Source organism: Taeniopygia guttata, chromosome 4 (assembly GCF_048771995.1).
Source record: "Taeniopygia guttata chromosome 4, bTaeGut7.mat, whole genome shotgun sequence".
Classification (NCBI taxonomy): domain Eukaryota; kingdom Metazoa; phylum Chordata; class Aves; order Passeriformes; family Estrildidae; genus Taeniopygia; species Taeniopygia guttata.
The window spans coordinates 58,252,160-58,269,330 of NC_133028.1; the positions used below are offsets into that span (position 1 = coordinate 58,252,160).

Here is a 17,171-nt window from a genome sequence, read left to right on the forward strand (position 1 = left end):
AATGTGAGGCCTTCTGGTTTTCATTCCAATCTTTTTAACTTCATGGACTGTCCTCTAGACAAAACATGAGACTGATTAACAGAAACAACTAAGTAATTGAGAAAATATCAACAAATTAAAAATTAGATTTCCATTCTTATGGTGATCCCTCCTCATTTTTCACTAGTCAACATATGAAACTTTTTTTGTTCATATAGGCCTTCATATGTATCAAACTAACCCTCAGTACTTGAAACTGGCTTTGCTAATGAACTAAGTGCATTTGTGACAAAAGCTAGGAATAGGCTGGTTTAGAAAGTTGCTTGCAGGGTTAATGAAAGTAACAGGAAAAAATCACAGGAGCAATGATGCAGAATCAGCGTGAAAGCGAAACAGAGAAGAAAGTCTCACTTTTATCATCTCACAACCAAATTTTACAATTAATATGCAACAAAATCCACTACCCAAGTAGCCTCTAATGATGTAAGTCACTTTCAAAGCACTTGACCAAATACTTAATTACTCTGCGCCAGGCCAGTAAAATATAGATCCTATATCAGATTTTTTCAGCACTGATCTTCAAACACAAGTGTGCTATTATGCATCACAGCCAACTCCAGAGACACAGTAAGACTCTGTTTTACCCAAAAGGTTGATGAGAGAGTTAAAAATAGAGACCATGTTTCCCCAGCCCCAGGGATACTACTTCTACCATGACACAGGGCCTGATATTTCTTCGAGAATACCCCAAGTCCAAATTGACAATTAACACTCTCATAACACAGGCAAACCACCACAGCTCTTAAGTGCCGTGTTTCAAGACACCCAAAGAGGTCTTCAGAGCAGTTAGTGAGGGTGTGTCTGTACTCTACAGCAGCAGGACACTTCTCAGACTAATTACTTCACGTGGAGCTTCCTTGCTATAGTCCTGAGCAAGCTCATTTATCTTCACATTCTATTACGCAGTGTAGATACATCCTCAGACAAATCAATTTCTCTAGGTAAGCATATACATTTGTTGAGGCAAAAAGCAGTTTAAGAAGCATTATTATGAACAAACACTCTCACAGTATAACCATTTGTACTTCCAACTGACTCCCACGTTTAAATTCTTCATATATCAGAGTGGATTCAAACTGAAAGGGGAAAAAATGCAGTGTTCTGCTTATAGAAACACATCAGTAACAGCTCAGCTGAAGTCCGGCAAGGAGAGATGCAACTGTTTTCCTCCCCTAGCACAAGGGATGTGATTTGGCGCTCTTCAGAAGACAAATTAGTCTGAACAACAAAGAAACATCAAATTCCAAAAATCTGCATGCATTGGAAACAAGTCAACAGGTGAAGTTTCGCAATAACTTTGCCACACTCTTTGTCTACACTGAGTGTGTTTAAAGGGAGTGTTTCCTTTACAGACTCTCTTAGAGCCTGAGAACTCTCAATTCCCAAGACTAAATTCTTGATTCACCCTCTCTGCTGTCAACAACTATCTGTAAAACTTACTACAAGGTATGCAATTTTACATTCCTCTAACACCAGTTCAGCACAGAAAAATCAGAAGTTTAAAGCTTACCTTGTCAGTGATTTATATAATCACATAATAGAAAGCAGCCATTTTTCAGCTTTTTCAGGTATAAAATGCACACACCCTCACCACCCCAAAGGACACCACCATAAGAAAGTGCTCTCTAATGGTCAAGAAACTAAAGTACCTCTCTCCCTCCTGTACGCTGAATTATATGGCTTTCAACTAACCAATCTTACTGTAGTTTTTTCCAAGGATAGTACAACAGTGCTGAATGAGCATTCACTCAATTAATCCTCACTGTTCACTATGTGGCATCTTGCTGTAATTTACAGTACCTACATGTAAAATCGTAACTGGAAAACCTCTCATTTCTCTGTTGATCACTATTAGGTACTTGAATTATTTCTTTATAGTAACTACTCCCCAGCACCTCCATCAGACAATTTTATGGTTCTTTTTTCAAGGTAGCAAACTGGCAGACAGTGATGTGCATCAGGATTGCCCATAATTAGAGATGGTTGACTTGAAATACTTTGGGTCTCTCTTTAGAGGATAAAGCAATTAAACAGCACTTTGTCAGTACAAAGTACAGCTTCAATCTCTTTCAGTGCTACCATGTGTTTTCAAAGCTGACATTAATCAGTCCCAAGAGCCTAAACTCAGAAAATGAGAAGTTCACAACTAATGGCCATATTTAAAACATGTGGTTGAAGGGTACCACCCAACCTCACACAGGGGTTCTATGGATGAATTAAGATTTGCCTTTAACTGTTCAGAATAGCATCCAACAGCCCCGGGTGTAAATCCCATCTGTCAATGTTAATTCCCTTCTTTCTTCACCTACCAGGTCTCCTCCACCTTCAGAAGCTATGAGGAGGCAAATCTGAAGAAAACAAACTCATTAATTAGCACAGCTGGATTAATTTCCTAAATGTCATTTATCTGGCCTTCCTGAAAACAGCAAGTGCTTTGTGGATAAAGAAAGAGTCAGAAATTACACCAGAATATGCCATTTTAAGGCAGAAATTTATCATGACCAAGCTGAGTTTGCACCAACAACTTCTATCTCAGCATTTCCTATCTGTTGAGAGCTTTGTATTGCATCACTTTCCTTGAATTTTCACTTCATGTAGTCTCAAATAACAATATAAGATTTAAATCCATGTTTGTATTGCCATGTCACTTGATACACTTGCAGCTTCATGCTTGAGAAATTCCAACTACAGGACCTTTTAATACCGAATCTCTGCAAGGGTATGACTTCACTGCAAATCTATTGGTCTGTGCAATAACTACAACACAGCACAAGGACATTCTAGGGTTAGGACTTCCAGCGCAGCAACCACCAGAAATCTCCCAACACTAATTTCTATCAGAAACCTTTGTATCACCTCAGAAAAGTGAGTTTCTTTCAGTTTTACCAATGCCAGCACATAACATATCACTGTTTTCCTTGTTTGACACCAAGTCAACACCCAATCCCTAATTCCAGAATGCTTTAGAAACCACAGCAGTGTCACATTTCTGTCTGTGCTTTGCCACTTGAGTTCATCATCAATAAATACTTGCTTGAATGCCTGCTTAAAAAAGCCAAAATTCAAACTCACCTCATTCCCACCAACAGCTTTGGTTAAAATTACAGCAGAAGACACAGGAGGCGGCATGCAGCCCACTGTCTGCAAGCTGAAAACAACAAAAAAGAATGTTACATTCCTTTCAGGAGGCAAACACTAAGCAACCTGCTGCCTGAAAAGACCAAATAGCAGAGTAGAAAGTCTTATTACCTGTGCAGTGCAATCAGTTTCCAATCAGTTACAGCCCTGCACCAGGAAGAGCACTCCTGCTGGCAGCACTTCTATGCCATCTTTCACCGGTCAGCACGGTGAAGAGTCATGTCACCATGCAAAAACACAAACACTTAACCTCTCTGTGACTCCACTTCCCCATCTGTAGTACTGTAGCTCTCATTCACAAAGGTCTCCACATCTATCACAGACTTCCAGATAAAATCACCTGACTGCCATCAAAGCATCAACAGCTTTCTCTTACACTTTAGAAATCCAAGATACCTATTATTATTGTCATTTTTAGCATTGTTTGTGCAGCAAAGTTATTGAAGTGCACAGTAAATGCTGTTGCAAAGTAAGAAAAAAGTGGCAAACTTTCCTTTGTTTTCAAAGACAGTCCACAAAATCACACCACAATAAACTACCATTAAATTTGAGGCTAAGTAGAATAGGGCTTCTGAAGAAAAACTGTATTGACTTGGAAGGAACAGTAATTCATGGAATTAAATAGATTGCAAAATCCCCAAAAGTGTGGAATCTACATATGATTTCAAGTATTGGAGCTTGAGATTCTAATTCAGACCAATTACTAGTTGTGAACTACTTTGCATTCATAACCCTGTCAGTAGAAGCCCCAAGAAAGGCAGTGTCAAAAAGCTGCAGCAAACAGAAATATTAAATCCAGGCACCAGCGTGCACATTACAGTGCAATTGATATTCTGCAAATATACAAAAAGCTTAAAGAAAAGAAACAAGTAAGTGACAATGACAGCATTCCCTTTGTCAGCTACAGATATTGTGGGAAAGGAAAGAGGCAACCAATGTAAGCATTCTATAAATCCAACCACAAGGTGCCAAGCACCACCTTGGAAGCACAGAGCACCTTCAGCTTACAGTGAAATAAGTAATGGCAGCAGAGAGTTGTCAGCACATGGCAGAATAAGCTCACACTGAAAAGAAAATAAATAAAGGAAAAAGAAACTGTACAGGAAAGTTTGGAAAAATATAGGAAAATATACAGAAGACAACCACATGGCAATTCTGATGTCTGTCTCCTACACTGTGATACTGTTATCTCTCCTATGTGGCAGCCAGCTCCTCAAACTTCTCACCTGCTCTAATAAGGAGTGGATGAAATTCAGAGTTATCCAGAGAGGTACAAAATGTGTGCAAGGGCATTCATCTCAGCTGGCAGGGATTCTCCATACTATAAGGGAAAGATTTAATTATACAATCTCTGTTAACCCTCTCAAATTGAAAATAATACGTTTGAGATTAAAAATAAAAATCTCTATCAAGCAATATTAATCTAAAAAACCTGGTACACATTAAAAGGGCACACTCTTGGGTGCATTGAAACATGCACCTGCAATTTTTTTTTCAGTTTGTATCACTACACAGTTCTACCAATATATAAACAGATTCCTCTAATGGCAAAGAGACTACTAGAGATAACAATCAACCAACTCATATATTCCACTGCATCAGGCAATGCTATGAGTACTAACATCAGGGGTTCAAACACTTGCTGTTCTGCTGATACCACTAAAGACAACTGAGCATAGAGCCTGAAGTCACATGTTTAGAGATGTGAAAGCTCTAAAGTCATATCTTATACCCAATCTTTGCATCTCGTGCCTTACCACCTGTGCTCAACGCCACATGATAAAAGTGGAGAAGAGGTGAATCTGTGCATAAATTAATAACCTTCATCATGCTCCTTTTCAAATAGATGTTGTCAATGCAAAACCTGGCCAGCTAACAAAAAAATTAACTTAGAAGATGCCTGGGAGGATGTCAGTTTCTCCTCTATTTTACAAATCTCAAAATAATTGCAATGCAACAAACTTCCTAATATCATCCCAGACAGAGAGGGGTGAAAGAAAACAGTCCCACTCAGCTGTAGAAACACAGGTGAAAAGCTGGTACTACCCAAATCTGCCTATCAAATAACACTTACAGCAAAACAGACCATTAGGGAGGATGGGAGAATCTACCATGTATTCTGATGCAAGATGGAAAAGGTTCTGTGGGCTGCACCTTTCAGGCATAACCTTGTGTAGGGAGCAGGGGAAAACTGCAGTGCCCAGGGGAGCCACCCTGCCAAAGGGTGCTGCATGCAGAGCACATGCCTGTTTTTCCAGGCCTTTTTGAGGGCTATCAACCAGCCTCCCCCACATGCTGTACTAAATGTGTGATAAGGAAGTAACTTTACCCAAACTTGTCTTCCTCCCTCCCTGTTTTCCTTAGGTACTGTAGCATTTCTAAGGGAATAAAAACTACAGCTGTGGGGGATTAGGGTGAACTTTGTTTACACAGACCTGCCACAGCACAGTCCCTCACATCAGCTCCTCACACATGCACAGGGACCTGCTTTGAAATGTGTTATTCTAGAATTAGGACAGAGTCAGTATCCTCTGCACCTGCATCACACTGTACAGCTCCCAGCGCAGTGGCTGCTGCTCTGAGTGTGTCCTGAACAGCAGTATTTCTCAAGAAAGCACTCTTTAAAAAAAAAAAAAAAAAAAAAAAACCCAACCAACCAAACCACCTCAATTAAACACCTCAATCTGAACATTCTTTCAATGAAACCTCAGTACAACAAAGCTACTGCACTAAAAGATAAAATTGCCGAAGCAGTACTCAAGGAACAAGTGCTTGAAAGACAGCTTGAAGTATACAGAAGTACAGCAGCTCACTAGTAAGACACAGACATGCTCTCATGAAAAATGAGCCTGGTTGAGGCTCCACATTTAGGGAGATAAATGCACAAGTAGTTATTTTCTTTACAAAAATAAATACACCCCAAGTTTTACAAAGAGTTTTACAGCTGTACATGCATATACATACAATTACACTTGTTCATGCAATAGATCATGTCACTTAAGTACTAAGATTCATGGGAAAGAAGGAATGAGACATGCTTCATGGAACCAAAAACCCCACAAAAATCTCTTTCACTTTGCACTTCAGAAACTGAAACTCCAAGGATTAGAAAGGAATTTTGGCTACTGTGGGAAATCAGGTATTTCTCCTAGGTGACAAAAAACTTCACAATTATTTTATTTTAAAGAATACCCTTTACTAAAAAGACCTAAATACAAATGAACATCATATAGCAATCTTGTTATTTCCTTGCTTTACTGATACTGTTAAGCAAAAGAGTGTAAACATTTAATTGATGTTGTCTCAATATCACCTTTTCACTATCATTTGGACCAATTCACACTTGATGGAGCAACAGGAGAAGCCTCTTACAAACCAAATGAAATGCTCCTTTATGTTTAGGCCTTGTAGAAACAAACATGAGCAGCTTTTTCATTAAACTTTTAAGACAAAGAACTCCCCAAGCAATGTTTCACACAGCAGTAAGAAACAATGGGGATTCTTTCACTAGTTTTCTGAAATAATCGATTTTTATATTCAACATTCCAGTATACCTGCATGGCACCAAGTATTGACTCCATTTCAAAAAAACACCTTTTAACTATTTTTTTTAACATAGCATCTATCCCTAGCACACCATCAATGTAGCTTTGCACATTGGCAGTGTACACTCAAGGTTTAAAACACACTGTTTTCATGTTAACTTAGTTTCTGCTCATTACGAAGTTCTTGACTTAAAAAAACTTTGCTCTTTTCCCCCATAATTCAGCTGGAAACAGATACTGAATCCATGTAAGAAATGCTCAATGAAAACTACTTAAAAACAGCGGGCCAGAATGTGGCATACACAATATTTATTCACTGATTTATGCTTTTCCTTTAGTATTCCTTTTCTTTCTTCCTCACCTTCCTTGAGACCCAACACATCCCTTCAGCTGTGTTTTGTGAAAAAGAAAGCTAACCTGTTGCAACCTCCCTACACATAAGACTGCCCACACTTCCTGAAAATGAGACCAGGTTCCTGAAGGGATAATCTTGGGCATGTACTTTGTTTTCAATAGCAAAGTGCTGAAGCACAAAAAACAACCAGCAAAATCTGTTCACAATACCACAAAACACCAGTTGCAGGATAAGCATCCCTTTAAGAAAACAGCTACAAATATATTTTACTCCATTATACTTAAACATACCCTTTTAAAAGCCATTCATTTATAGGTGTGATTGATAACAGCTGAAGAAAGACCCATATTGCTGTTGGGAAGAACACAAGTGTAAAAATCTGGACAAAAAGGTGTAGTTTCACATGCATCAAAGCACTTGTCAGCTCCTGCAAAGAAAAAGAAGAGAGGAAGTTGCAGTCATAACAGCTAAAGTAAGATCACATTTGTGCTTTTAAAACTAGGATCCGCTTTATAATACAAAAGGAGTGCATGTCAAAAAGTCACCTTTAGGGATCATTGGATCTCTGCTTTAATAATGAAGTACATTCAGACAACATAAAAGCTGTCTGCTCCTGGGCATTTTTCCACAAGAATTGTCCACTACTTCAATAATAGTGTAGACTCAGAACAGCAGCTTTTCAGCAGGCAGCCTTAGCACTTTGTCACAGCTTCAAAACCTGTGTTAACTGCACTGATGGCTGTTTACTTTACGGACTTTTGACATCAAGAGGAGTGAAAACCTGTAGTGAATACATGATTTCAGGTTCCTCTGTCTAAAAAGAGCCACAAATGGTGGTTCTCATTTATACTATTAAAAAAAAAAGATGTTTATGGATGTTTGTATTACCAACCATTCATTTGTGATGTTACGGGTTTTTTTATGTTTGTTATTTTTTTTCCTAAAAGCAAAGGAGCAGACTTTGACTATTTATTTTATCAATAGGAAATTTATAGGAAAAAGAAATATATGGCTGATGAAGAATAACAAAGAAAGAATACCAAGACCATAACAAGCTAAAAACTGTTAAGCCATAAATTTCAGAGAAATAAAGTCTAAAGCACCACTGGAGACTCAGTAAACAACATAGAAAAATTTAATTTTAAATAGTGTAAGAGCACTCCAGAGAGATGATCAAGTACCCTTAAAGAAAAAAACTCTTCAGCTAGCTCTGTGTCTCTCTGTTTCTGCCTTTTCAGGCATTTCAAGGACCTTCTACACAGGTTTTTGAGTACAAGGAAAAAGCCTTGCACATTTCAACTCATTTCAAATCTCTCAGACTGAGAATAAAAATTCCTCTTCCTTTGTCTCACAGTAACTCGCACTCTTCTCAAGTAAACAATGCAAAAGAACTGATGGCACTCTTATTCAAAATCAAATTTGCTGGGATTCTCCAGCTGACACTCCAGATGCATTAAACATGTCTATCTGTATCTCACATACAGAAGTATCCTACTAATTTCATATTTTCACAATTGGAAAATGCCTCAAAACCAGATGGTTTTAAGAAGACACTGTGATACTTCCAAAACAAAACCCAAGACAGAAAGAAAGCCTTGTTGTAACTTCCAGAAGGTGATACAATACAGCCAACCTACTGAATGTATTGATGGAACAAATCTTTGCAGATCTAAATTACTAGTCTTGAAAATGTTTCCAGTGATTGCCTTTGAGAATAGTAATTTAGAATAGTTATCATTATAATAGTATGCCTGAGACTGGATGATCACAGCATAAATGCTGAGGCAAACAGCCTCAACCTCTTAAACAATTTACAAGGGCTTATCAAAAAAATACATCTGCCACCTCAAAAAAGTTGCTGGAAGCTGCTAGTTATGACTCTGTTTCTGCACACCAGACTGAACAGGTTACCTTGTCTTCCCCAGAGTTTCACACCCTTTAGGGAGCCTATCCAGCCTCTCCCTGGCTGGTGTGGGTCCCTGTTGCCATCCAGCCACTCTTCCGATAGTCACAGCTGGACTCCCGTGAGTAAATACCCACACAGAGTAAACAGTGTTCTCAGTGGCTTGCCAAATTCCTCGTTGAAATGGATAACTCAAGTATGTGATTTAATTTCTGGGGCCCTATGGGAGGTATTTGCTTTAAAAGAGCAAGCTTTCCAGTCACTGCAAAATGAAATAGAATTATATTAAGGTGGAATGAAATGTTCTTGTCAGAGAACACTGAGTATTTCTACAAATGTAAGAGGACCTTTGTCACCTCTGGTTCTGAAAGTGTAACAATGCCATGCACAGACAGGCTCTCCTTGAATGTTGCCAATTATTCTGTAAAATGCTTTCTGAACACACTAGCAAATTTTTTTTGAGCATGCACTTATACAGCAAATTAAACCAGAAGTGTAACACTAAAAGAGCATCAGTTATTTCTAATTTTGTCAGATTTATCAGAAGGCCTCTGTAAACACTTACAAACTCTCCATCCTGTCATAAAGTATACCAAACACTAGTTTCCATCTAACTAATACATTGTCTAAGGTAGAACAGCTGATACACAGGTCAAGAACAAATAAAGCCAAAAGCAAAAACCATATACTTTGCAATCCAATAAAAAGGCCTATTGAGTAATAATACTAACTTTAGGTTGTGCCTTAAACAACTAAAACGTGCCTCAAAGTATTTTAATAAAAACATGACCTGGCCACCTAACACATATAAGGATTGTTTTTAACATACACTTTAGAAAGTAATAGCACAAGCTACAATGTGAGAAATTTTCTTCTTCTGTCTGCTACCTCCATGGCAGAAATTCAGGAAAGGTTCTTCATGAAGCTGGATAACAGCACTAGCCCTAACTGCTGCTCCCAAAACAATCTGAGATCAGCTATCTGGACATAAACATCAGCTCCTGTAAAAGCTTCATTTACATCAATATACTGCTTTTAATACTATAGATGGAAAAAAGTTATGTAAGTTCAAAGTAAGACACAACACATTGCCCAGAAACCTGTCATTCGTATCACCTTAGCTGGAAGGAGCTATATGTAAACTACATGGACAACCTAATCAGGTCTTTGATAATGCTGCTGATTCTCACAGCTGCTTTGCAAATACAAGGTTTCAAGGATACAAACTAGTGAAAGGCAAAGAAATTTTACATTTTTTTTCTCTGCATACAAATATTCCTAAGCCTAAAAGAGGAAAACTCCACTCTATTAACACTACTCAGGTTTGTGTTTTGAGTTCTCTTCTCTGTGGAAGAGAACCCTCCACAGCCTATTTCCATTGAAGTTGAAAAGATGAAAGTTCACCACTATAATCATGATTCAGGTAGAGAGACATTTTTGTTGTTGAATGCACAGTGTTCACTCAAATCCCAGCCCACCAAGAGATAACTGGACAAAATTGTGATGATTCTTTCAGGCATTAGCATCATGCAACTTATGAATAGCATCCCCTTGTTAGTCAACAGCACAAAGGAATCAGAAAACTAGACTAGCAGAGATGTGCAGTGCTTCATTTCAACTCAGGCTGCTCCTTCTCTTGGCAAAAAGCCATCATCTCCTTTCTCCACTATTCCTTTACACGCCCCTCCATCTCTTCTGAATCCTAGACTGTTCCTCTTTGAATAACATGTGTCACGGAATTTTAAACAAATCTCAGTGCCTGTGATATGCACCAGACTGTAGGTACCTCAAATCCACCTGTCCACAACAAAATGCTATGGGAAAAGATTGCCAAGACTTTGCCCTTGTATATTGACATTGTATTTGCATAGGAACCCTTTAGTGCTAATCTTAGCTGCTGCCCCGGCCCTACCAAAAAAGGTAACTTAAATCTACCAGGTCTTTGTTTCCATCAATCCAGCAGTGAACAGCTGCATCTCACCCTGATTTGAGTTTGGGACACAACGAGGATGGAGATCCAGTCTCCAAATCGTGCTCATCACATCCATTTAGTTAAAGTTGTGCAGAGACAAACCACCCACCCTCTGTGGATGGGTGACATTTATTCACACTATCCTTTTCATCATCTTCATTACTTTGTGAAGGACTTTCTGAAATCAAAGAGGGTTATTCTTTAAACATCTAACATTTATCTTCCATTGATAGCCATCCTCCCAGCACCACCACCATTCCAATTACATTCAAATATGATCAAAAGGAACACAAAAATTTTTTTAGAGCATAACAGGAATGAAGCAATGAAACAGTACAGTACCTCAGTTTTTAAGGAGAGTCCACTGTTAAAGAATATAGCTGAAACAGCAATGTAAGTTATGGTAATTTCAGGTTTCAAGGGTCCTAAAAAATACAAACATAAAGAACAAAGTGAAGTACAGTCAAAGGGATAATGATATGCATATACTGTATCAGAGTAAATGAGAATACTTAAAAAATACCTGGAGAAAATCTAACAGTAAAGCCTGTAATAAAAAGAATTGCATTTCTATCAAGTTACAGAAAGCATGCTATTAATTTTAAAATAAAAGTAAACCAGTGAGTGTAGAGTGAGTTATGTCATCATATAAATTTGACTTCCATGATTAGAGGCCACTGAGAACTCACAAGTAAATTCTGGAAATTTGAAAATGGGGGCTTTTCACAGTTCTGTCATCAGACTATCCCTACAGCATCAGCAAACTCAAACCATGCACTCCAATAAAAATATTACCTGGTACCTTCACAGGGCCACTGGCATCCCTCACACAGCTGCCTCTCACTTATTTCCCTACAACACACACACCTGTCTGTCTGCCTGCACAGAAGATCCCAAATCACACCTTGCAATGATTTCCTCAGGGCAATACAATTCTGTGTTATTCCACTCACAACAGAAAACAGTTCAAAATGGTTCATTCCAGCCCCACAATAACACATTTCAGACACTACTGCAGTGAGAACAGCAAGGGCAGACGCCTGCACCACCAAGGGTCCCTCTGTATTGAAGGCTTACATTTGTATATATTTATATACACTTTCCAGGGAGATTAAAATATAGTCTTTTTTACATTCCTATAAAAATGACAAATTCTCTTAATACACTTTGCCTTCAGAGGCCACCAGGCATAAAATGTACATGCTCATTTTTTCATGAGCATTCAACCAGATATTATGTTAGAAAGAAAATATTAGCAGTCTACTTAGGACCAAAGTAATATCCTCACTCTACAAGTGACCCTAAGTTGTCAGGAGCAAAAGTGCAGCAGCAAACAAGCCAGCCTTGACTCGCCACTGCAAAGAGAGGAACCTTTCTGCTCCCCCAGATGAATGGTACATTGATGGTCACACTGGAGTAAGGTCAATGGTCTTTAAATAAGAGGGACTTGATTGTACAAGTCAAAAAAGCATCTCATTTCAACTCAAATCCTACTCTCAGAGAGAACTCTGTTGACAAGACACTAAAACTGTGTGTGCCAAACACAAAAAAAAAAAAAAAAAAGAAAAGAAAAACCCAACAGAACAAGAAAAAAACCCAAGCAAGCTACATATATGAAGTCTAAGGTAAAAATAAGACAGGAAATGCAAGAGTTACAGTGTTACAGTTGCAACAAAGACGTGACTAGTTGCAAAATTATGGCATGTTAACTGAAGAGATGGCAGGGGAAAAACCCCAGAAGATTATATAAATATATAGTTCTGCAGAAAACTATATGTTATAGACACAATTACCTCTTTTTTCTAATCCTTTAGAAAATTAGAATCTCTATGTACATGCACATACAGCAGACAGGCAGAGAGTTAATCTGGCTAAAACAGGAGTTCTTCCAGGACTCAGTTTTTTCTGGTTTATGATTTTTTTACTGGGCTACCGGAACTCCTTCTTCCAGGAGAAGCCTCTACCACCAGAGCAACCACACACTCGAGGAGCACAGGGAACTCTGGTCACAACAGAAAAATTCTTCTCACAAAGGAACTAAATGGGCTCATTTATCAAATAGGAAAATACACAAAAATGGCTTGGCTTATGTCATGAAGGTGACAACAACACAAATCTTTGTTATTTAGGGCACAATCTTCCATGGTTATGGATGCTAGACCATCCATACCGTTCACTAAAGCCCTGTAAATTACAGTGCATGGCTTTGTCAGCTGGAAGATGACAAACTAAGGTTTTTTTCGTGTGTTGATACTTCCCACCCCTCACCTCCTTCTGCTTTTAAAAAGAAATATTTTTCTTCCTTAGAGTACTGAGATCCCATCGTTTCAGAGGAGGGAATACCACTATGAGGAACATGTGCTCACTACTTTCAATCAATGTTTCCAAGATTTTTCAAGCAAGTTATCCTAGAAACAATACAGTGTCAAAGCTTGACATCTCTTTGCAGCGATAATTTAATGAAGCATCACAGTGCTTCCATGCAGGAAGTGAGCTGAGGAGCAATTACCTCCTGCTCTAGTAAAAAGGACCTCCCACGTGGCTGCTAACAATTAGCACGGCACTCAAAGCAGAAAGGGACAAAACACCTGATACTATCAATTTCAAGTCAGTCTCTAAGGTCTGCGGAAAACACAGCACGGATCCTGCAAGAAGCTCCACGTGGGTTCTATTCACCCATGCAGAACAGCACAGCGATGTTAGAAGGAATCCTTGCACAGCAGGAATTTTGCCTACCCTGAACTCCATGAAGTACCGGAGCCTTAGCTGCCACAGCATGTGTTCAGAGCCATATTTTTTAAATCACTTTATTTTTTTCCCAGAACCTAAGAGGTGGGAAAAGTTTGGCTCCTCAGTGAGAAGCTGTCTATCCTCAAACTTCAGCTCTGTTAAAAAGAAAAAAAAATTTAAAAAAAAAAAAAACCCTGTGCCTATAAAAGTACAGACAGATTCTTTCTCCTCTCAAATAACATGGACCTGCTAGAGGAACTCTACTGAAGTGTTTTGCATCTCTTTTCTCAAACCATCAGAGAACAACTAGGAAGAAGAAATACAACATTTAATTTGTTCTTGGAATCTATGAACGTCTGGAGCTGACGTTCCAATGGAAACTGACGAGGATATACCCCCTGCGTTTATACTTGAAGTTACATTGTTTATGTTTAAATAACACTGGATATTTCATCAGCCCTTGTTCCGGGAGCCCTCCCTGCTCAGCAAGGGACAGCTCTGCTTTGCCCCGTGTACCACCACTTTCCACTGGAGCATTTTCCCTGTTTTCCTCTCCCTTCCATGAGGAAATAAGGAACAACAACGAGACCAAGAAAAATCCAAAACTGTAAAATACAAGTGTTCTACTGTAAAGCGAAAGAAAAGGTCTGGCCGAAACCCAGCTCCTGAGAGTTTACCACAATACACCTCCGGGGAAGCTCCCAAGCGGCAGAAATCCATACCTGAGCTGCCGGGACTTGGTGCCCACAGCTCTGGAAGTTATGACTTAGTTGAACAGGAGCACGTTCAGAGCCAGTCACCACTTGGCTTCCATCACTCCTAATCCCAAAAGGGCAGGACGCTCCTCCAGCCGCTGGCACAGCGCCGAGCAAAGACAGGGGAGCACACTCGGGAACAACTCCCGGGTTGCTGAGGAGCAGCGGCTGGAAGCAGAGGAGCCGATGGAGGGCAGGGGCCCCGCACGGGCGGGACGAGGCGCGGCCGCCGGGAGTTGGCGAAGTCCCGGGGGCTGGCGGTGCCCGCGCCGGGCTGCGGGGCACAGCGTCCGCACTCACCGCCTTTGACGCCGACGCCGGGCTCCAGCCGCGCCACAGCGATGACCAGCGCGATGCCGAGGATGAACCACTCCTTCCGCAGCCGCTCCAGCAGCCCCATGGCGCTGCCCGGCGCGGCGGGGATCGGCTCAGCCCGGCGCCGCTCCGGGCTGCTGCGGGCGCGGGGCGGGGCGCGGCCCCACCGCCCGCCGGCAGGGCCAGCCGGATCCGCTGACGGGGAAAGGCTCACCCACCGCCGCCATCGCTACCACGCACCTCCTAATAGGCGCGCAACCCCGCGCTGCCGCCCTCCTGTCCGCTCGGCTACGCGCGACTGCGGCCCCCCGCCGGCTTCGGCCGCCCCAGCCCCGCGTCCCCGCGCCGAGGCGGACGCCACGGGTGGCGGCGGCGGGAATGGGACAGCGCCGTGGCTGCCGTCGCCGAGCGGGTCGGGGAGAGCGCGGGCACGGAGCCGGTGCCGAGGGCGGTAGCGGGGCTGGGCGGTCGCGGCAGGGCGGGCGCAGCGAGGCGATGCGCGCTGTTTCGGTACATTACAACGCCCGCGTGACGGCCGGCGTTTGACGCGCGGGAGGGCGGGCGCGGGCCGGGAAGCGCAGGGCGGGAGGCGGGATCCGGGATCGCTCCGTGAGGGCGGCCGCGGGCCGGAGCTGGCCGGGCGAGCTCCGACAGCTGCGCTCCCCGCAGCCCCGGGCGCGGCAGCCGGGAGCGCCGGGCGGGCGGGGCCGCCGCCGTGTCACGCACCTGTTACCGGTGTGCGCTCACGCCCGCCCGTCCCTGCGCTGCGCCGCCGCCGCCGCCGCCGCCAGGGACACGTGGATCGGGATCACCCTGGAGTTCCCATTCAGCCCTGTCGCGACATGCTGACAGCACCGCTCGAGCCGACCAGCCGCTTCCCCGCGGCGAGGGGTTCCCTGGTTTGCCTCTGTGCTAGAACCACTTCCATTAAAACAGTATCGTTAAACCTCATCCTGGTGCTGCACCCGCGCTTTCCGTTCCCTAGTCCCCTCTTCTGGCGCTTCCCCGATGGATTCATCATCCCGCCCGGCCGCGGCCACCGCGCTGCGAGTCCGCGAGCAGGGAGATGCCAAGGCAGGGACGCTCCGTCTTCCAGCGGCTCCCGCCGGTGCTGCCCCGGCCCGCAGGGCTCTCCCACGCACGGCGGCTCTGCTGCGCGATTCCTGAACTTTGGGGCAAGTCTCATCCTGCAGTCTCTGCCGATGTATTCAAGCTTCAATGAATAAGCCCGCCACGGGCTTTCTGCTACCAAGGAAAGAAATGTTGTGGCTGAAAGCTCAGCTGATCTCCAAGATGTGCATATTCCTGCGAGTCCTGGGAGGTTCGCTTGTGTAAACAGGGATACATCAGAGCCGAAATGTTTGGCTATGGGAGGGAACGTGCCTTCTCCCGCCCACAAGCAGATCCAAAATGTGAGGTTTCAAATGATAGTACATTTCACCACTTTACTGAATTTTACTGGAATACGCGTTGATCCTCACTCTCTTCTCAGGAGGGAGACAGATTGCAAAACCTCACTGCACTTGACCCGTGCAATGACTGCGGGTTGGCTGTTTTGGGAGAAAATAAATGCATAATGTGTTCGTCTAGAGCAAGCTGTGATTATAACGAGTGTAGGATTTTAAGACTTGGAGGATTTGATTGCTGCACAGGAGAGATAAATCCAATGAAGGTGTACAGTCAATGTTGATCATATAAACTATATTAAATATCTCTGTGGATACTCACTCAGAGGTGGCCCTAGCTCTGGGACATCTGCACCGTTCATGGATCAGAGTATGCACATCTTTTCCTGTGTGGCTCTGAAAGCACACCACCAAGGGCACAGGCCCTCTGATTTGAACACAACAGGAGAGCATGGTTTCCCTGGTAGTTTTCTTGTGAATTTGTACACAGCCCCGGAGCTCCTAACAGAGATGGGAAGGAGACTTTTCACCCTGTTCCTAGTGGTTCCAGCCAGGCTGATGAGTTGCAAGATGCAGAGGCCTCACACTGGACCAACAGGGCTAGAAGGCAGAAGCAGATCCAGCATAATTCAGGAAAAAATATATTAATAAATAATCTGTTTAGATCGAAAGTTGTGGAATCAGAAGTTAGAAGCAGCTGAATTTCATAGTGAATGAAAATGCTGCAGTATCAATTCCTGAAGAAGCTGCAGAGGGATACAAAGAAGGGGCAGGTAAAGAGGATGCTCAGTCTGGCAATGAAATTTAATCATGCAATAAAGACAGCAGTCTCACCCTGCTTTTGCATCATATTTTGTACATGGTAGTAATCCTGTTGCTCACTCTTTGCAGGTGGATACTAATAATGAATTTCTAATCTTGCTTAGTGTTCAAGTTAATTCCAGTTAATTTTGCCAACAAGTTTCAGCTATTTGCTCATAGTAGATCTAATAGGCAAAAGTTAGAAACCTCAG

General features: G+C 42.2%; 1 protein-coding gene across 15 annotated transcripts in view; it reads right to left on the bottom strand.

Moving 5' to 3' along the window:
- Positions 1-15,573, bottom strand: part of SLC10A7 (solute carrier family 10 member 7) — a 162,752-nt gene extending 147,179 nt beyond the window's left edge. For 2 of the 15 annotated variants that reach the window (XR_003960140.4, XM_030271876.4), the window contains exons 1-4: positions 14,738-15,570; positions 11,295-11,377; positions 7,368-7,504; positions 3,112-3,187 (exon numbers count right to left, since the gene is read on the bottom strand). Coding sequence is in view for 12 of the 15 variants with exons in the window: in XM_030271876.4 (XP_030127736.1) it covers positions 3,112-3,187; positions 7,368-7,504; positions 11,295-11,377; positions 14,738-14,837 (396 nt within the window). In the remaining 3 variants the exon portion in view is untranslated. Of the gene's footprint in view, positions 1-3,111; positions 3,188-4,403; positions 4,499-7,367; positions 7,505-11,294; positions 11,378-13,688; positions 13,838-14,404; positions 14,717-14,737 lie in introns of those variants that run through there. The other 13 variants (XM_072928708.1, XM_072928707.1, XM_072928704.1 and 10 more) reach the window with 10 other exon arrangements.
- Between the last annotated feature and the right edge of the window lie 1,598 nt (positions 15,574-17,171).